We start from the raw sequence: 22695 nt of genomic DNA on the forward strand, positions 1-22695 counted from the left end.
TCAATCCTAGGGTCTTTTTAAAACATTCAAACCAAAACATCAACTTGAAAAAAAAAATGTTGCACAGTAGCAATAAAAGTACATATGTGATTAATCTAGCTTTATTAACCAGAATTCCCGGGTAGCCTAGCTAATGGCCTTGCTTGTTCAATTATCTAAGAACTGTCGACTGAGTGTATCTGAAGGACCTAAAATCAGGAAAGACCGGATTAATTCTTTTCTATCTTTTTCTCTCTTCCAAAACGTCTTTAAATGTTTTCCTCAACTAAGGCATTCCAAACAAATGCCTGCAAAGTAATCTTGCAAGGAAAAGCAGTTGCCAGGATGAGGGGAAAATTACTATAAAAATGATAGGTGAATGAAGGGCTAATATTTCTCTTTTAGATTATTGCCTTGCAAAATTGCTATTTTGTGGGAAAGGACAGCTAGAGGTGAATTGTCTAATAGAAATAAAACTTGAAAATTGCTTTCATTAGGTACATAAAAGGACTGTATGGAGTTAATTCTTGTTAAATGTTATTTGTAACACTGGAAGCATACCTTATCATTGGTCCCTATGGAAGATACGAATTTTCAGATTTTCCTGTGTCTCAGTTTTATGAAATAAAACAATATATGGAGAATATGAATTCAAGACATAATTTTTAATGATTCAGCAATGGCTCCCATTATATCTTCAAATATCAATCCTGATAAAAGTAATAGAATTACTATTGAATCTAGCCCACAGTTTTGAAAGCTGAGTAACATCTTTCCTTAACCTCCGTGTATGGTAGAATACAGCCCCTGAATCCCAGTTTGAATGGCCAAAGACAATGCTGGCTGGGAGTAATGGGACAAATAATTCAACATATCCAATAGTGCAAACACATCTGGAGGGCATGGGAGAAAAATCCTGAGTCCTCCGAACCAAGAACAGTTCTGCCTATGAGACTGCAAGGTTGCTAATGGTAATTCCTATAAAATAATGTGCTTGTTTAACTTATGAAAACTGATCAGCTTTCACTCAGAACTTCAGAAACAGTATCAATGGTGCAAAATAATATACCCATCCCACTTAGCTTTATTTAATCCTAGCTAAGTGACGGGGCAAACTTTTTGTGCCCAGGGCTATAGGTAGGCAAATAATAAACCTATCATTGGGAAAACAGTAGAAAGGGCCAAAATAAGAAAGGGACTGGAGCCAGAGCAAAAATAGCTATACAAATTAAATAAACATTTTCCTTCAGGGTATACCTATTCAGATTCTCCCAAGGGCACAAAGCCTTGGAAAATAGGATTGAGTGTATTCTGAAATTTTGCTGTAAATTGAAATAAAATTGTTTTGAGACACACAAACATATACATCATTCTGTCATCACTTATGGCATCTGAAAAAAAATTAAAAGGTGCGTTCTATAAAGTAGATTAATTCTACTATGTCTGTGATGGTTAATATAAAGAATATCCATAAAACGTTTATAGATAATAAAATAAAGCCTGAAATTCATACTATCTTGAACATTTTTATGTGTAATATATTTTTTATAATTCTGCCCTATACCCCTAAGAAAAGTCTAAACTGAGCTATGTCAGTGTCACTATCTGTGTAATAACTGTAAAATCTGTGTTGGTCCTAGCATATCTATTTTTGTCGGCTCTAATCCACAGATTGTATATTTAGTTTTCATTCAAATACGTTTTTAAATAAAGTTATTCCAGGTTTGTTTGTTTTTTTTGGAATATTGCACCATTTTCCTTCAATTCAATCTGTGGAAGATATATTTTGTACTTTAATGTGCAACCACTGATCTCCTAAGTCTAGATCAGAGCCAGCCCAAAATGTTTTACACTTAGGCATCCAGTAACCAAGCCTACTTTATTCTGGTAATCTGAGCCATAGAATTTCACAAAGATACAATTTTTCTAACACTGAAATTATAAGTTTAATAAAAAGTAGATCATTTTCATGAAACCCAAGCTTAGTTGACTGAGGTTTCCCTTACTCATTTTAATTCTTGATTAGCGAGATTAGGAAGAGAAGAGAAGAGAAGAGAAGAGAAGAGAAGAGAAGAGAAGAGAAGAGAAGAGAAGAGAAGAGAAGAGAAGAGAAGAGAGGAAGGCAGGCAGGCAGGCAGGCAGGCTTGTGCTACAACAAATCCACATAAGTAATTACTAGGACATACTAGGAATTCTTACATAAGCAATCATCCTTTATTCCCCAGGATGACCACAGGAAGTCTTTCCTAGAAACTGCCTGTTTCCTTAATCAAACTCATGCTGTGAAAATCACTGCTCTTAAATGAAAGTCTTCTAAAAACTATTTTTCATTATAATACCTTCCTATACAGAAGTACTTTGCAATGATTTGTAGGAATACCCTTGTACATTTCTTCTTTTCCTTGTACATAGTATTCTAGATTGAAATGGCAGTTCAGTGCACTCTTATGAGGAGCAGCATTGATTCAGTCTTCTCTTCTTAAATGTTTAAGATTGAAAGTTACAAAATGTTATCTTCATCATTGCAAACAGATTTGTGCTGGCACAAAATTAATTTTAATACATCACAGATATCTTACCTCTGTCACTGTCATAGAGATATGCAAACTTGTTCCATTGATAATATTCAATTAAGCTCAGAAGTGCTCCCTTGAGGTCAGGTCTCATCTGAATGACAAAAGGGTGTGTACCATCTGTTGGAAAACTGGGTGTTATGAAGGAAACATGAAGAGTTCCACAAAATGATGTTATAGTATTTACAGACTTCTTGTCATAAAATCCAAAAATAGCAAAGACTCCTCTTGAAAACTGGGAGCAAACTGGAAGAAAAAGATAAAAACATATTTTAGTGCATTGATTTACAGTGTTTTATGTATACAAATATCTAGTTGATAAATATGAATCAGGATGAGATTAGCTAATAATTTCATCAACAGACTGAATCCATTCAAATAAGAGCTTGAACTAGTCCCCTGTATATTAATAAATAAATAAATGGTAAGTAAGGATCTTCCTAAGCATAACTGAAATTGGAATGCATTTTTAATATCAGTTTCATCAACAATAAACCTGAAAACGCAACTGATAGACTTTAAATCATTTAATTTTATTCAACCTGATAGCGAATTTTAAAACATATATATCATGGATTTGGGAAAAAATAATTTTTTTCCTATTTAATGATAAATAGAAAATATTTAAACTGATACATCACATAGTATTAAGTATGTGTTATATCAATATAATCAAGTATGGAATTGGTTGGGATCATTTAATAAATATTGGAAATAATAATCCTTTATGCAGAAGAATAAGAGAGTAAAACAGCTGTGAATGGTAGTATAAGACAGAGTCACATGTCTACCACATATCAGAGGAGGTCAGCAGTGGCCTATGATGTGACAGCTGAACTCACCCAATTTTACATTATGAGAGACATCTTTTTATTCCGTCTCCCTAGAATCTAAATTAAGATATAGGCTATACCCTATTGGCCATAGTTCATCATGCCATCTGGATCCAGTTACCTTCAGGAGAGGCCTCTCTTATAGTCTCCTACACAGAGATCAGAAGCTGTGGAGTCCATGCCCTGCCAGCGTTGCTGGGAAACTGTTAGCATTTCAGACCAAGCTAAATCCAAAAATGTGAGGGAATTTCTGGAAGCTTGGTATTCAGACAAGACACCCATCAACAGGCACATAGAGATAAACAACATCTACACACTATTCAAAAGAGACAATAAAAAGGAAAACAAAAGACCAGAACATCTCTTCACCAGCAATCATCACCCAGATAAGCAGAGATTAACACCAAGATTATCACCAGACATATAATCAGCAGTAAACAATACCCTAATCAAGGAACTACCAGAGGGAAAAAATAAAACAAAACAAAACCCACACCCCACCAACACTGGCAGGGCATGCCACAGTATATAAACAGAGAGCAAACCCCATTCCATTCTAGCACTGAAGATGTTACCTAGCTGGGTAACGAAACGTTTGCAAGAAAACAACCAAGCTCAGAGAACCCCAAGGACTTCACAGTTCAACCCTGAGCTACACATATTCACTTCTATTGAGATCAGAAGCTGCAGCAGTTGAAAAAAGTTCCAACTACTATGACTATTTCAATTTTTTTCAAGCCTCTTGGGTTCACTGGAGAGAGAAAATATCTGAAAGAAGTAAACTCCATTGGTGATTCTGACCCTGATGAAATCATTGAATCTATTTCCTTCCTTCCTTCCTTCCTTCCTTCCTTCCTTCCTTCCTTCCTTCCTTCCTTCCTTCCTTCCTTCCTTCCTTCCTTCCTTCATTTCATTTCATTTCATTTCATTTCATTTCATTTCATTTCATTGCCTGTGAAAAAAATGAAGTAATAACCTGCCAGCCTGCAAAAAGTGGTTGTGATTCTGCACAAGAACAATGTGGCAGGCTTTAAAGAAGCAATAACCGAGCGGTAGCAGACCAAAAGCTAAAAGTCTTGGCTAATTTGAGCTGGAAAAAGGAGGTAGGAAGCCTTCCCCTCCCCATTCCTCAGAACCAACAATAAGGTCAGAATCTGCAGCCAAGCTGAAGGTCCCAGAGGGCCCCTCAATGGTAGTGACAGAGAGGTAGACCTGAAGTACTGGCATCTGGAAATGCCAAGGAACCACCATTTGACCACAGGCAGAAAGGGAGCAGAGAAGAGAAGCTTAGCAGGTAGGAGTGGACAGCAAATATGAAGCTGAAGAGCTCCAGAGTGATTGGTGGAATGATAACAAGGGTGACAAGGGACCAAGTGCTAGACTAAGTATACCAGTAGCTGGCATAAGGGGAGGGCTTAAACTCCAAGTACTATAACCTTAGCTCAATAGCAGTCCACAGCCCTGTTAGTACCAACAGGAAGAAGAAATCAGCCTCTCAACCCTACCACTCAATATCCATAAAATGTTTTTCTCCAAGAGTTCTTGTCTTCCTTCCTACACTCACTACCTTAACAGCTAATATATGGTTGAGCCATACCAAACATTTTATTTTGTACTGTTTGATATATCTTGATGGCTTAATCTTACATACAACTTCTTATGTTAAGCAAATTTAAATAAAATGTGTGTCATCAGGGATCTGCTATGCCTTTACTCATGAAGCTCACTTAGTAACTTTGAACTAGTTACCATCTCTTAGCACACCCTGTTTTGAAAGACTGATCTTGGATGAATAAAATGGGAGGGAGGATATTCTAGATTCTGCCTTGATTTCCTCTAATTAATAAATAAATTTCAAATGTTCCAAATGCTACGCATTGCCAATTATAGACTAGCTTCTGTGCTACTTTAAAGTCCCTTTAGTATTATATCTAAACATTTATTAGGAAATGAAGTCACAATAGCACTAAACATATAAAAGCAGGAGAGAAGATACAGAGTTCCTGTATATTGTGTTCTAATGCTCTGTGTCATTAAACTTTTAATATCAGCACTACAGGACTCAGCAGAAGCCGGTCCTTCTCTATGACACCTCTGGTCATGGAGCAGGAAAGATAATCTCCTGAGTGTAAATAGTATGCTGTTTATTCTGTTTTTATTGCCATCTCAGACCATAAAAGCCTAAATAATGCTGATCAGTAAAGCCCGAATGAACTCTTCCATCTTTCTGGGTCATGCTACTCAATGACTCTGCAAATTCAGTTTGTTACCAAGGTGTTAAACTGTCCATGGTTTTATTTATTAAACAAATGAGTGTGGATGTAATTATAAATATTGTTTGAATCAGGTTGTGGAATATTTTTTTAATTCAAAATCCAGATATTCTCAGGAATAATTTTCAAGGAACACAGTCAGTGGTGAATGGAGGTCATGCCAGATGTGTCCATGACACACACTCTCTCACTCTCTCTCTCTCTCTCTCTTCTTAAGCACCCTACCATCTATTGGATGTGGATGGATCACTCTTGCCACAATGGGTTTAAATAATAGTGGCATCTAAATTCTGAACACCTTTAGTTGGGAATTTAAGTGGAACTTACTTCTAAGAAGTGCTTTATAGGATTATAGCTTACTCTAGCCATAGTAAGAAGTAAGTCTTATTTGAACCAACCGATGCTTTTCTATGTAATATGTTAGGAATGTGGATGTTATACTAAAAAATTGCGAATTTATATCCACTGTTGATGTAACATATGATGAAACTGGAAATAAAGTAAGGATTCATGCTGCAATAATGTTACTTAGGGATATACAACAAGGACCAAATCTCACATTTCACATACTACTATACACTCATCAAACTAGCATGTGATTCTGAATTGGCCAAGATCATTTAATATGGAATGGAAGAGAGAGAGGGACAGAGGGAGAGAGAGAGAGAGAGAGAACTAGGCATTATTAGAAAAACTGACCAGATATCTTCTCAGTTCATCTCTTAAGTTAAAGTGTCTATTTGACAAACCATACAAAAAAGAGGGTTAATGCACCAATAAGCAAAACAAAATTGGTATGATCTCCCCCAATATAATGTCTATTTACCTGTTTTTCTTCCACATGATTAGTTCATGTGCTTTTCAGCACATATGTTGGCTATTCCTTCACTTTCTTTTCTTACAATTTACTATAGTTATTAGTACCTCAAGATTGAAAATCCTGTTTCCCATACAACTGAGACGTGTGTTAATCCTGATTTCTCATTTCTTCAATTTGTTTCAACTTGTGTCTTTGTTAAATTGATTTTTTTTAAAAGCCTGTGCAAAACATGTATACACAAGTTCATGCACATGTCTATTAATGTACTCCTACACTATGCACCTTTCCTAATGTGCACATTTTGCAAGAATTGTTTATTTAGTAAGCATATATCTTGCCTAATCCTGAAGGTTCTAAGTAGCTTTGAAATATAAACAATAATATAATTAACTGATCAACTGAAGTCTCAAAATTTTAAAAGGCCTGGATAAAAGGATATTTTAAGTTCTGTCCTAGATTATAACAGGATTAGACTGCTCCTAACTCCAGTGTCAGTTATATAATATTGATAATATAAGCCCATCGTATAAAGAGTAAAACGTTCATCTGCATTAAAATACAAAGTGAATGATTTTTTCTTCCCAATCCTTAGTGTCCCTGGTGTCCTCCTTCCAGTGTTTCCAAAATGGAATTAAAACACATTGTGCATGGTTGGATGGAGTAGAGCTAAAGAAACTTGACCTGACTGACTCACTATAGCAAGACACTTTAAGCAAGAATCAGGAAATAAAGTACTCAGGAGCAGATGTTTAACATGGCAAAAGTGAGCCACAGGATACAAGATACAGAATACAAATTCTATTGTCACAGAATTATTTATTAGACAACAGGCAGTTCCAGGGACTTTCCATCTAGGGCCAGGTAAATATTATTACAGAACCTGAGTGTACCAAAGAGTCTGGGACCAGGGCCAGGATTCATGATTGCATCTCTCAAAACAAAGAGAAGTGATTGGGGGATGGATTGGAACAGCTAATTGACTGGCTTTAATTTTGCATCTGGTTAGGTTCACCAATCCTAGAACTATTGCTTTCCCCAGAAAAGTGCAACAACTGCAGGGCTAGCCTAAGACCTGTCCAGATGCACAGAATTTGTGTGGGATAGTGGTTAAGGTGTTGAATTAGGACTGGGGACACCCAGGTTCATTCATTCTCAGCCACAAAAGCTCACAGGATGACTTTGGTAATTTTTCTCTCTGTGGGTAAATTTCCCACACCTCCTTTACCTCCAATGGAAAAGTGGGATATAAATGGGGTGGCTGAGGCCTTGGATCAGATTGCGCCCATGCGACCTCTACCCTCTTGGAAATCCTGTCACTCCCTGTGCTTCGCAGAGGGGTTGAGAGAAATGAAGTGGGAGAAGAGATGTCTAGAGTGTTGCTGGCACTCAACAAAGGACGAACTAGACTGAACATGGGTTAGGGCCACTATTAAGACCTACCTTGTGGGGTAAGGGCGGCGAACTGCCAGTACTTCTCCACCCTTATTGCATCTGCAGATTGCTGCCCCACAGCCCAGTTTCAGATGACATGAGCCTTCTTGGGTAAAGGGAGCATAGAGAACCTCTTACAGGGTGTGTGGAGGAATTTGCTCAGCATCTATCAGACAAATTTGCTTGGATTCATTCCCAGTTGGATGCTGGCCTTGTTGCAGGCCCAGTGGAGATGCCTGGGGAGAAGTCTTGCCTGGCTATCTGAGAATGGTCTGAACCTGTTGGACCTGAGGAAGTGGACAGGGTCCTCAGGACTGTGAGCTCAGCCACCTGCTCTTTAGATCCATGTCCCTCCTGGCTTGTTAAAGTGGCCCACATGGTGTCAAGTGAGTGGGTTCTAGCGGAGGTTAATTCTTTGAGTGAGGGGGTTGTCCCTTTACCTCTTAAAGAGGCCTTGATTTTCCCTTATCCTCAAGAAGCCATTGCTGGACCCCACCATACTGGACATTTTTCATCCAGTATCTCACCTCCCTTTCTTGGCGAAGGTGGTGGAGAAAGTGGTTGTGCAACAGCTTCAAAGGGCCTTGGAGGAAACGGATTATCTTGATCCTTTTCAGTTAGGATTCAGACCTGGTTATGGGATAGGAACAGCATTGGTCATGCTTTGGGATGATCTCTGGCATGGGCGGGGTGAGGGTTATGCATCCATCCTTGTCCTACTTGACCTCTCAGTGGCTTTTGATACCATCAACCATGGTATCCTTCTGGATAGGCTCAGAGGTTTGGGGGTTTGGGCAGCATGGTGTTGTGCTCTTTCACCCCTTTCCTCTGGGGTTGATTCTAGTCAGTGATGATTGGGAAGGAGAGGTCCCTCCCTCAGTCCCTATTATGTGCGGTGCTTTCTCCTCTCCTCTTTAACATCTACATGAGGCCACTGGGTGAGCTCATCCATTACCATGGGATGAGGTATTATCAGTATGCTGATGATACCCAATTATATATCTCTGCCCCTGGTGAACTAAATGATGCCATGAATCTCTTATTCTGGTCCCTGGATGCTGTGACAGTCTGGATGGGGAACAACAGGCTTCAGCTGAACCTTGGCAAGACTGAGCGGCTCTGGGTTTTGGGGCCCACTGGTTCTAGGATTATGTCACCTTTGGTGCTGGATGGGGTTGCATTGCCCCAGACTAACCCAATGGGCAATCTGGGGGTCCTCCTAGACTCATGACTCCTGCTTGATGAGCAGGTAGCAGTCATGGCTAGGAGGGCCTTTGTACAACTTCATCTTGTGTGCCAGCTGTGCCCATTCCTGGATCGGCAGGCCCTGCTCACAATCACTCATGCCCCAGTCACCTCCAGGTTGGACTACTATAATGCACTCTACACAGGGCTGCCCTTGAAAAGTTTCCAGAAACTTCAGCTGGTACAGAATGCAGTGGCGCAGGCAGTTATGTGTGCTTCTAGAACAGTGCATGTTATACCTCTGCTCCATGAGCGGCACTGGTTGCCAGTTTGCTTCTGGGTCCAATTCAAGGTGCTGGTTTTAACTTTTAAAGCCCTTTATGGCATGGGACTGGGTTATCTGAGGGACTGCCTGTCCCCAATTACATCAGCCTGTCCCATTAAATCTAGCAGAGAAGGCACGCTGCAGATACCATCAGCTAGGGATGGTACATTTGGTGGATCCCAGGTGATGGGCCTTCTCTGTCATGGCATCCGCCTTATGGAACATTCTTCTCCCTGAAATTAGATTAGCTCCATCCCTTTTGACATTCCAGAAGTCCCTGAAGACCTGGTTATGTCACTGGGCCTGGGCTTCCAGGGAACTGGAAACATGCTTAGAAGGCTCCATTGCTGAGATGGATATTCTCATTCTCCCTTTGCCTAGGGTTTGTATATTTTGCTTTTATATCGTATTTTTTAATACTGATTTATATATTTTTATATTGATTGTTTTATAAATGGGTTGTTTTACTGGATTGTTGTACGCCGCCCAGAGTCACTTTTTGGTAAGATGAGCAGCCATACAAATTTGATTAATAAATAAATAAATAAATAAGTTATCTATAACAGGGATATAACAAATAAAATAAATACATAATGCCAAAGAACTTATCTTGCTATCTAGAAGGGACCCAACCCCCCCCCCCCCCAAAAAGCTAACAAGCATCGCTTTACCTCCCAGACAGGAAAGACACAATAATAATAAATGACATAAGATAATAATAAATCACTATCCTGCCTGAGGCAAACACCTTATTCTGCCTCATGCTTCAGTTGATCTAATCCTGAGTACAAAGCCACTGTCAAGCAACAGCTTTATATTCTGTTTCCAAATACACAGAAGAAATGAAAAGAGTACTGGTGGAGTTGCCTAGCAACAAACTACAGCTCTTCATTTCTCTCTCTTTTTCCCCCTCAAAGAAATCATTATTTGATGAAATTCCAAGAAGAAGCATCTGCTTGGAGTATGCAATAGCTTTCCACAAGCTCTATTTAGCATGTTTCTCTAAGCATTTGCTTGATTTGTGTTGCTAATAATTATAAGCACCATACATCTATATATGTCAGCTTATGTCAGTTTTCTATTGAAATACATGTACATGGGTCGATATGAGTAGATACTGTTTATCTGTAACTATATATAAAAATCAAGTGTTTCAATAACATAAATTCACATATCTAAAATGGAAATATTTTTATGCAAATTATAAAGTATACCCAATGAAATAATGCTATTTATTCTCCTAACAATTAATACATTGATTTTAAACCTTAATGAGATTATAGGCTTGCACATGATGGCAATTTAAAAAAAAATCTGGAGTGGGATTTATTAAAGATGATCTAATAGCCAGCATAACAATCAGGTTATTTTAATATTTGGTCTTGGTTGTAATGTATGCTTTCAAAAAGAACTGTTGAAGGAAAAGTTAAATAGATCTTCAATATCTCTTCCCTTAAAAGCTCAAATTCTCTGTGAATTTTAATGCAAAATCTTTTAATGCCTTTTTCCCTACTGTTTCCTGTTAACAGATCTGGCAACATCTATTTTTTTGTTCATGGATAGGATAATTGTTTGTCGAGCAAATTGAATGACTGAAAACCATCACTTGGATTTTGAGATTTGCGATCCTGTACACATCATATGGGATAAAGGGTTGTTCGATTTAAGGTTACTGCATCTAAACTCAAATACAGAGTAGTCTTTCTTAAATTATTTAGTGTGGAACACCAGCATTCCCTGAACAACTTGTAAGTATTCTACAAGGTGGCCTCAGCGCACTGCTGCATATAAGGTTGGATAAATTCAGAAATAAAGAAAAGTTGGCTTCAAATAAGAATCCAGACATTTGCTGCGGCACAAGAGGTAAAACAATGTCTTCCTTAAGCAAGAGCCAGTCATATATGGAGAGAGAGACAGAGAAGACAAGGAGGCCAGTGAAAAATGCCTTCCATTTTGTAGGATATCAGTCAGTAAACTTAGATGCAAGGATATCATATAACTTTTGGGGAATATTGATCATAATTTCAATTTTGCTTATATTATGGGCAAAGTTATTATAAACTTGCTTTATAGTATAGGAAAATTAATAGGGAAAAAATCACCTGAATCATTATTCAGCAAACCAATTAATGATAGCTTATTGCAGAAAGAAATTAATCTATTCCTATATTATATGCATTTTTTAAGTGAAAAACTATTGTTAAATTCTTGAAAATGTGAATATCAGTGTATAATGGTGCTTCATGTTTTGTATTAAATCAGATCAAATTTATTCAACTACAGTCAATGATCAGCAAAGTAACAAGAAAGAAAGAAAGAAAGAAAGAAAGAAAGAAAGAAAGAAAGAAAGAAAGAAAGAAAGAAAGAAAGAAAGAGAAAAGGAAAAAAACACACAAAAAACAATGACCAGAAAGAGCTAAGACAATGTAATTGTCATATAAAATCTAAAATATTTGGACTTAAAAACCAAAGTAAAGGAAACATTTAATGAAATACAGTAAAACAAAACGAAACATAAGATCAAATCAAATCTTTATTACAGTCAAAGACCAGCATAAGACGGGTGGGGTACTGTTAATTTAAAAAGCACAGAAAATACATTAGAAAAATAATAATAAAAAGCTAAAATATATAAAATAGAAAGTATATGTCTAAAATGGATCTAAAGAAAAAATTATGAAAAGCTAGAAGAAATAAAAATATACATATTTAAACAGAAAGTATATATAAAAACAAAAGTCTAAAAGAATCTTAAAAGGAGGGGTAGGAGCATTAGATGGGTATAGGGGGGGCTTAAAGGTTAGTATGTGGCAGGCCATATCTGTCAAATTCCAGAGCACTCTAGTATGATGAACTAAATGCTCATTTAGATTAGTTTACGGCACAGGTCATCATCTGACAAATTTTAATCGCTGCTGCACAGAATCTGGCAACATTATATGTGGTAGCAGGGTTGGTATCTGAAAGCAGCAGGGAGGTGTAGAATTGTTCAGTGCGGCCTGGGTATTTACACAGAAATGGTGAGATGAGTCTAGTACGAATGTCTCTGTAATGCAGGCACTGGAGAAGCACATGCTCTGTTGTTTCCATATGTCCAGAGTCACAGGGGCATTGTCTCTCCAGGTAAGGTAATGCTTACTTGGCAAGGGACATACCTTTATCATGAAACATAAGACAAAAAAAAAAAAGTAAAAAAAAAATAGAAATACAATAAAACAAAAGGTTAAATAAATTGCATAACGTCATTCCTCTAAGATTAGGACATCTTATGTCTTCTTATGGAAATTGCTGCAGATAGAAATTTAGCAACTCTGTTGGTGATGGTAGGGTTCTAATCTGCAAGCTGGAAACAGACTGCCTCTCCTTCATAAAATATTGGGGTTTTGTTACAGGTGGTAAAGGTATATCTGTTTGTAAACTGGCATAAAAAGGGCAACATCTTTATTAATTCAGAAATATTTCCTGTATTAATATAGAAAATATGAATAGATAAATTCAGATTAAAATAGAAATTGGAGAAATTTCTCCACTTCCATAGTCTGGTATGATTTGTAGAAATAATCTAGGGAAGATTATTTCAGATGCTCAAGTAGTAAAGTAATATGCACATTTCTCCTATTGTTTTTGTTCTCTGTAAGCATGGCACGGATTTCATGGGATCTCATTGTCTACCTTTGCCTTTTCCAATGTGTAGATCTACTGTGTTAGATCCAGACTTAGTCATGCTTAAAGAGGGACTTAAAATCAATGATACTAATGATTTAATTATATTAATTAATAATCATTAATAATCATTATGTTATAATTAATATTATTACTATTCATTATATTAATAGTTATTATTTTATAATTAATAATTAATACCTATATATCATTTTATATTATATTATAATCACATGGTCATTATTATTTATTTATTTATTAATATTAATAATTGGTATTAATAATTATTGTTAATTAATAATAATTAATAAATAATGATTAATGATTAAGTTTTATATTGATTAACATAAAATAATATAAATATAAATAATGATTAGTCATTAATGATATAATGGTTTCTATTATGCTTCTATGGATATGACAAAGTCTGGATCCTCTTGATAAGTCCTTTTGATGCATATAGGAAAGTTTCGCCCCACAACCTGAAATTGCAAATAACAATAACAACAATAATAGTAGTAATATTATTTGCCAAACAACTCTACTTTCATTTGCAAGAATCACCCCAGGACCTACACCTGTGCAACTACTGTATAACAGATTTACCATCCCACGTCTCAATATTTCTGTAATTGCATTTGCTCATTATCCTATTTTTTTTTTTGTTTTCTGGATCCATGTGGATCCATCTGATTTATTCAAGAAATCACTTTAAGTAGACTATGCTTTAAAGAGATGTATGAATTTAGCCTATATTTATCTTTTTAAAACATTTGTTTAAAACTTTTAAAGTTGAAACATTAACGTTGAAACATTTTGTACTGTATTTGGAAGTATTACTTTTTAAACTAGTGCCTTACCAATTCTTCTTCCAAAGAAATGAATCAGAGATGATTTTTTTTTTCTTTTTCTTGCGATATTCCTAAGGCTCTTCATTTTTATTTAAAATATGTCTTTGTATTATAGTAGCTTTTATATTTGGTAGATACTATCAAATAGTATTTATTTTTGAAGATATAGCTATGCTTTATATTTATTAATTACAAGTAAATATTTTGGGCTAAAATATGAGCAATAACAAAAAACCAGAATACTGATTCTTAACTGAATCTGAATTACTTTTAGGGCTGCTAAGGTAAGAAACATGACATCTCAGCCTAATCAGCATCAGGCTTTGAGACGAGCCAGCTGAAAAACAACCCCCCCTTGTCGCATCACGCATTGATAGCTTCACTGTGTGAACTGCAGTGAGTGTGGTGCAAAACAAGCAGACCCTGCAATTAAGTGGGACAAACACTAGGAACAACAACAGCGTCAAAAATTTAACATATAACAGCCCAATGCAAAATTATGTCCTTTGAAAAGTGAATGATTCATAATGAAATAAGTAATGACCAATAATCAAGACTTTGTTAGGAAAAGGTCAGAGATAAAATAATAGGTATTGCACTCAGAACAGATACAAAGAGAAAGAAGCCAGAAATTGAGTAGAAAGGCTAAATACCTAATTAATAATATTGGCAGTTGTTGTTGTTTTTCTTTCTTTTTCTGCAAATCACAGCAGAGAAATTAGTGCATAATGAGGGAGCATTCTGAGAAAAATAAAATAAGAAGAAAATATTTTCTTGACAAGGTTCTCAGCTGGCAAAATTAAGCAAGGTAGGGCAGTTTCCAAAGCTATCAACCTACCATAGTGATTGGTGGCCATGATGATGATAACAAGATGCTACAGATTATGATAAATTCTCAAAGTACAGAAACCTCTAAAAGTAAAGAAGGATACAGTAATGATATTTTTTGTGATGAGTCTCAAAATACCATAATGACTTGTGAAAATTGTAAAATAAAGCAATTTTAAAGTGTTAATTCACTGCAATATAGTAGTAAATGTAAGGGAAAATCCAAACAAATTGTATTCTATATGAATCAAGGGTGTTAGCTAGCCAGTTTGGCACACTTTGGGTGAACTGGTTGTTAATGTTTTTCTAAGAACTAAATGGAGGAGGCCAGTGATCTGCTGGGTTTTACAGGAGAGGACCAAGCTGCTTCCGTCCTTAGGCTCATTGCGTAGGACAGAGCGCCACATCCCCCAGCCTTCATAGATCATACTGGGCAGCAAGCTTAGAGGGATAAAGGACATCAGCACAGCCCTGCCAAGGCGTCTGAGAATACTAGTCAGAAGTGCCAGGAGGTAAGTATAAGCACCGCCCTACCACCTGGACAAACAAACAGGAAAAGGAATGACCTCCCTTCTACAAGAAGCTGTTTCTGAGCACACAAGCCCTCCTGGGCCCATCTCCCACTCCTTAACTTACCTTGTCATTAACCTACAAAATAAAGCAGTTTAGGTAACATCTGTGAGAAGACTTAAATCTCCTTTTCACATTTTATACAGAACCGTGCTAGTTTCAGTTGTTTTATGTATTCATTTGGTATTTTTTTCCTTTTTCCATTTCTTAATACTGTTTGCACATTCCAAACTACTTGTGTCTGCAGTCTTCTCCATCTCACAGACAATGCAACAGTCCCTGATAAACTGATTTCTGGATGCTTTGGTATGATGCCTGCATGTTAAAATACACAGCCTGTATAAAAAGCTGGGTCATACTGCTTGATTTGAGAAAGACGCAAGAGACTACGTTGGGAAAAAATGCCAGCCAGACTCCTAAATAAGGGACTGATAGCCTCATCTCTGACAGAGCTCAGAAAATAAAGAATCATCCTCACCACTACGTTGCTTTAAGGTGACATCAAAATTTAATGAAAATAGCTCAGGACCAGTTGAGAGTTTAGGCAGTAAATGTATTGGTCCATTGATAAAACTGTAATGTTCAGCTGACCAGTCTTATTCCAGATCACAGATTATTACAACTTCCTAAGACAGTGCAGCACTCCTGGAACAGAGCATAATGATACTGTGATGTTGCATATTCCCCATATATCTACTGTAGATTGGTAACATAGCACAGAGAGGGATAGGCTGACTAATTCCTACAAAGTTGGCTCTAAAGAGTGGTGAGATCAGGTATTTGCTTTAAACCCAACAGAACCTACTGAGGGCCTATAAGATTAAAGATGAGATGACAACATAATGTTCATTTAAAGTTATTTGCTTTTTCAAATACAAATGGTGGCCCACTGAGAGGTGCCTAGTCCAAGTCCTTTTCCAATGTAAAACACTGGTCTCTTAATTTGGCATTAGGTTGGCAGGGATGAAGGACCTAAGGTTTACATAGTCTATTTTGTGGAGTCCTTGGGGTTCTCTGAGCTTGGTTCAACCCTGAGCTACACATATTTGCCTCCATTGATAGTCTATTTTATCCAGATCCAGGGATTGAAATTGGGAGCTTCTGAATCCAAACTTTATGATCTATCACTGAGCAATGATTCAATCTATTATTGATCTATGACTCATCTCCTGTCGATGGGACATTTTTCAGAAAGGTTCTGTTGTCAAATAATATTGTTAGTGCAAATAAGAACCCACTTTAACCTACAGTATACTGATTCCCAAAGCAGTCTCATAGATAATGATGTTAAATTATATAATAGGAACTTTAAATTATGTGATTTTGCATTGCATTAAGTAAAATACTTTAACTTGGTAATATTACTATTGATTACATATTACAGGTAATAGCCTCCAAGGAATAGCTAGTGTAGAATTCTGCTAACAACTCTGAGAAAAAATAGTGCTATATATTCAAGTGTATCCAGCTGAAATATTTTAGAGAAATTCCCTAGTAAGGCTCACTGCCAATATGATTTTTACATTTATAAATTTATAGGTTTTGCTACTATTTGAAGGCCTTGAAAATGGCTGAAATGGTTATTTAATGCTGAATAAGTAAAAGGGTCCTTTTAAGAAGAGATGGGCAGCTGGCAGTCATAGACAACTAGCTAAACTATGGCTTCCAAAATCTTTCACTATGTCCACGCTGAATCCTGCAAATTGTATTTCAGCCACATCTAGAGAGTCGCAGGCTTGCTTCCTCTATTCTTGGAGTTTCCTGTGAAGGGCATTTAAGGTATGGTATAAAATTGTCAGTAGTCTTTTTTGTATATAGCAGTTAGGCATACAAACCACATGAATTTCTGCTGAGCTATAGCCCTTCCATACTTCTATTATCTAAATGTAAGGGACTATCATGCATTCTGCTATAGATAAATAGAAGAACTTGGCTTAACATGGTTGCCAGTGTCCTTAGTTGTTCTTTCCCATATTCTCAAAATCTATTCTGAATGAAGCCAATTCAGTGTTAGGAATAGAAATCTTCCATTTTATGACTTTTCTTGAAATAGCTTTCTAACTGTAAAAGTAATCATACTGCATAAAGAAGTTAAACCAATAAAATTACAGATGGTATATTTAAAAATATTTGAACCACTGACTTATTTATGCATAGTTTATGGTATACTCTATAGTCCAGAAATCTGTTATTAAAACAAATAGCCAAGTCTAAGAATCATGGACATATACCATAAAAATATAGTCTAATATTCAGTGAATCAAATCACTGAATCTTTTATTACGGTCATACACCAGCATAAGGGGTGGGGGAAAACAGTCTTTAAAAATAAGCATAAAGAAATATACATTAAGAGTGAAAATGAAAATCTAAAAAGGATTATAAAATACTAGAAGTTATAAAAGTTATATAAATTAATAACTAAATGTATATATAAAAAGCAAGAATCTAAAAGAAGAGATAGGAACATTAGATGGGTGTAGGGAACATAAAAAGTTAGTAGGTGGAAGATTAGATCTATCAAGTTACAAAGCACTCTAATATGACAAACCAGCTGCTCATCTAGAATTTTGATTGCTGTTGCACAGAATCTGGCAACATCGTATGTTGCAGCAGCTTGGTGTCTAAAAGCAACAGTGTGGCATAAAATTGTCCCATGTGCCTTGGGTATTTATGCAGTAATGGTGAGATACAAATATCTCTGTAGTACAGGTCCTGGAGAAGGACATGATCTTTTGTTTCTGTGTGTTCAGAGTCTCTCAGAGTAAAGAATCTTCCTGTATTGACCTTCAAGGACAGCTAAGAGGAGGGCATGACATTGTGCCAGAGTAAAGGTCCTCCTGTGTTTAGGTACTTTGAATTTAGTATGGTATGCCATGAGGCAGGCAGAGTGCCTGTTGGATTAACCAGCAATAAAGTTTGGGGTCCTGGCTAGATTCAACTGGCACTCTGTGTCTGCTACACACTGTTTAATAAGTGCTTGTATGATTATACCCCATGCTGAGTAGCAGACCTGGAGAGAAGCCCAAGGTTGAGATTTTAGTTGCCGCTGCCTGTTTCCATGTGGACTGAAAATCATTACTCATAGTTAATGGGGCAAAGCCAAGAGGGAATAAAAATAGTCTAAGCCAATAGTTGAGTATGTCCACCTACAGTCTACCCTCCACTTTCATGAAGCCTGTTTCTAGTCGCAAGGTGGCATTAGAAACACAGGGATTCAATGGGGTTCTATTTAAAAAATGGATTGTACAAGCTCTAGTGGTGCAAAATTGGGGAAGGGACCCAGCTGGGCACCATAGAGTTGTGTTATTGGTTTGGCTTCAATAATTTGAAAGCTGTAGGCATGTAGTGGTCACCTCTTGTGATTCAAAGTGATTCAGTGATATCACTTTGATTTCTGATATTCACTTCAGTAATGAGTATAATTATCATGATATATAGTCATGGAAAAATAGGAAAAGTGCATAATCTATAATAAATAAAGTAGCCATTATTCAATTATCAGCATCATCAAGTTGGTAATTTACACCTGCTAAATCTTTGAGGAACACTCTAATGAACACAATATTACCATATTTATCCAAAAGAAAGATGGTTCTGAATTTAAGATGATTAAAAAAAAGAACAGACAGAAAATAACAATCTGAACACAGACAGAAATTATGTGCAATTCCCAACTTCTCCGCCTTACCAACCTAGAATTGCCAACTCCAGCTGAATCCAATTCCGGAGTTTCCCTTCCCCTAAATGTGCACATTTTTCAGTTATACAAGAAGCCACATTCCAAAAGAAGTCTGTGATAGCTCATAAAAGTAAATCTATAATAAATGGATTAAGAACTACTGATTAAAATTGTTTGTAATTTTAAAAAAAACTAGTTTATCCCCCTATCCTAACTTCTCTCTCTCTATTTATTATAAAGACTCACTCATCACTTACTCATGCACATGGACACATATATTCCTTCCAGCAGAAACAACAAAATGGAGAAGAAAAAGCAATATGGATACTGAGCAAGAAGGAAGAGTATTACACTGAAAAGAAAGGAAAATGAAGGGAATTAAACTGAATGGAGAAAAGGAAAAGTGAAGAGGTAACACAATGCTACCAGATCTGGGCAGCAAAAATAGGATGACAGCTAGATGGCAGCAGTTACAGTTTTCCACACCTCCTTTCTTCCAGCTAGTGGTCACCCAAATCTATCCAGTCCAGATTGGTAGCCCTAAGTATCTAGACAAGGAAAGAAAGCAAATAAACAAAAAACCATAACCCTAATTTAAGGCTTACGAGAACTGCTAAATTCACCACGCTTACAGTTTCTTCCAAGGAGCAAGAAGTTTTGCAACAGCCAAGGATTAGCTTCTCTTAGCCATTTGTTTCTTTTCAGAGGTCGCTTCTGTTCTTATCAAACGCGCACGCGCACACGCACACACACACACCCCATCTTGAGAGGAAGAAAAATCTTTCAACTTTCTACAGTAAATAAGGTAATCCCATTATGCCCCAAGTAAGAGGGGGTCGGGCCATTTAAAATAAAACAAGATTAATTGTTTTAAATTAAAAGTTAAAATTAATTTTACTTTTAAATTAAAAGTTAAAATACTGAATACAGTGCTGCTAATATGGGTCCCTTGAATGCAAATTTCACTAAGTTCAGCAGGGCTTTTTCCCAGGAAAGCATGCATAGGGTTGCAGCCAAAATGACCACACAGTGATTCTTCATTTCTTCTTTTTTAACCATGTGTACATTGTCTCATGTGGTCATAAAGCCTGCCCTTCTTATTCCATAAAAATATATTTTATATATTGTAATAGTTTCTTTTATATTTCTGCAAAATGCCAATGACAAATTTCTTCTTGTGTATCATACATTTGAACTACCGTCTCTCACCCAAAATTAGAACCTTTGGTACATTTTACATCACCATCACCCGGCTTTACATTTGCTATAGTCTCTGTCATTCTCTTCAACAGAATGGATTATTCTGAATGCAGTCACCAAATCTGAATGACAAACGTCAGATGGCCACTAAATGACACCAAAGTGTTGAAAGTTTTATCTTTTTGCTGCATTGGGTGATAATCCAAATTAATCCAGCCCAGATATGATAATCCCAGTGAATTTCTAAAGTGACATAGCAAACAGCCAACTATTCAGCTGAAGTTTTCAAGACCGCACTGAGTAATACAGTGCAGTCTTGAAAACTATTGACTATTGATCAGACTACAAACATGCAAGCTTCTTTTGGCCAATAAAGGCCATGGAGCAATGCAGAGATGTCACTGTAGGAGCCATAATCAGAACTTTAATTCTACAATCCTTTTTGAGGCTTAACATACCTGTTTTTCCTTTTCCTTTTTAAGAAGAAAAAAAAAATACTTGCATTGGACAGTCCATCAAAGAGATGATGCTTCAGCTGGAGGACTGTGTTTTGTAAGAAAGGCACATGGTCCTCTCACCAAGCAGTTCAGCACTATTCTAGAGCTATGTCAAGAAAGAGAAATTGTCCCACTTATTCCACCAACAACAGCAGGGATAGAGTTTGCTTTATGTCTCATGCTGGGCTCCTCAAATCCTAGAACTTGTTTGGAGCAATACCACAGAATTGATTATGTTGGTAATTATTTCTAAATAATTATCTATATTCAAGTTTCTATAATAATTGAATTAGATTTATTATTGAAGCAGTTAAAATCAGACACAAAGAAGTCAGGCCCCATCCCCAGTAATGAGATAGAATTATGCTTCATGGATCATGGATTCTAGAGGACCTGGACTCTGAACCAGAGTCTTACCGATCCAAACCACAGAAACGCTCCAACCTGCATGTAGAGAATCAGAAGGAAGGGAAAGAGAAAAGTATGCAGTTACACTGGAACTAGGCTTATCTACTCAGTAGTAGGATAGTGTCTAGCATGGTCTAGCTCTACAAATGATCAGTGCAAGCTTGCTCAGACACAGGCTAGATGTTTGTTTATTTAAGGACAATCCTGAGTGCTGTATACTTCAGCACTAACTCTCTGTGACAGTCCAACCATACATACTCTGTATCTTGCTTCAAGCAAAGGAAGTCTCTCTGGAAATCTTAATCCTCACCTGGATTTGATAGCATGAATTGTCTTGCCCTTGAACCTTAGTTGCCAGTGAGAGTTTTGTATAAATGAGTATCTGGACTCCTAAAGTCTATGGCTTAGTATGATGAGTTCACTACTATTGCTGATTGTCAGTCTTGAATTCTTGTTATTTGATTTGAATACCATTTGCCAGGACAGGCAACTTTGAGCATCATTGTTGAAGATGAACAATTCAAAATAACTAAATAAGGTTTTAGTCTACAGTTCTTATACTTCAGTTCTTCACTTTGGGAAAATACTTAAATATTGCTACATAAACAAAATACTCTTGCCCATATTACAAAAGAGATCATTAATACAATCACAAAGATTGGTCAGTCACTTGTGACTTCCATTTTACTAGATTGTTTCCTATGTTTTCTTTGGAATCATGCTTTGTTTGATTTTATTTTAATCCTGGTCCTCATCTCCTTTTGTCCTGCCCAGTCTCTTTTTGGGTCACTTCCTAATGAGATGGGCAGTGACCAAATAATAAATAAATAAATAAATAAATAAATAAATAAATAAATAAATGCTACGCAGTTGCCCACCCTCAATTTATGGAGATACACAAGGTTCTTTTATCCAGATTATTCTATTTAACATTTACAATGACCCACAGGAAGGTGGAATCCAGGAATAGGAGCTGCAGGTCTGCAAATATTTTTTTCATCTAATTTCAAAGGAGCTGTGAAAACAAAACAATGTAGGTTTGTCAGTGAATTTCATATGTAATAACAAGCAGTGAGGGGGAAAAGGAAGTAAGAAAGTAGAAAAGATGGTTAATAGGGAAAAAAAACTTGATTCAGGAGTAGAACTGTGGCTTGTTCTGGATGGGTTGTATTCTTTCTGGTTTGGTGATAAAGCCATACAACCCCTGTTGTATGCATTGGTTTCAACCGAAATGATGGTTCTCCTTCCTGGAGACGTCAGATCTGCTCATAGTTATTCATATCTTTAGTAATGTCTATATCTTTTGATATAGATATCAACATGAAGCTGCCCTTGAAGGGTGAGGAACTGCAGATAGTATTAAATGTGACTGCCAGGCTGCTTTCTGGAGTTCAATATTTGAATCATATTACACTGATTTATTTCCACACCAATTTGAGATGCTGGTTATTATCTATAAAGCTCTAAATAGCTTGGAACCAGTATACTTGAAGGACATTTCTTTAGACCTGCTAGCAAAGTTTAAGCATGGAGAGGCAGGCTGGAAAACATTACTGAGAACAAGAAAGCTAATGAGA

The 22695-nt window shown here is 36.6% G+C and overlaps 1 protein-coding gene across 2 annotated transcripts in view; it reads right to left on the reverse strand.

The window, feature by feature from the left end:
* GRIA2 (glutamate ionotropic receptor AMPA type subunit 2) overlaps positions 1–22695 on the reverse strand; it is an 81406-nt gene that overhangs the window by 43343 nt on the left and 15368 nt on the right. For both annotated transcript variants that reach the window (XM_088132717.1, XM_025170004.2), the window contains exon 3: positions 2559–2798. In XM_088132717.1, coding sequence (XP_087988843.1) covers positions 2559–2798 — 240 coding nt within the window. The remainder of the gene's footprint in view (positions 1–2558; positions 2799–22695) is intronic.

The sequence above is a fragment of the Python bivittatus genome, unplaced genomic scaffold, assembly GCF_059951505.1.
Source record: "Python bivittatus isolate LINGU-HERP-01145 unplaced genomic scaffold, Pbiv_v1 ctg000070_np1212, whole genome shotgun sequence".
In the NCBI taxonomy this organism is placed as follows: domain Eukaryota; kingdom Metazoa; phylum Chordata; class Lepidosauria; order Squamata; family Pythonidae; genus Python; species Python bivittatus.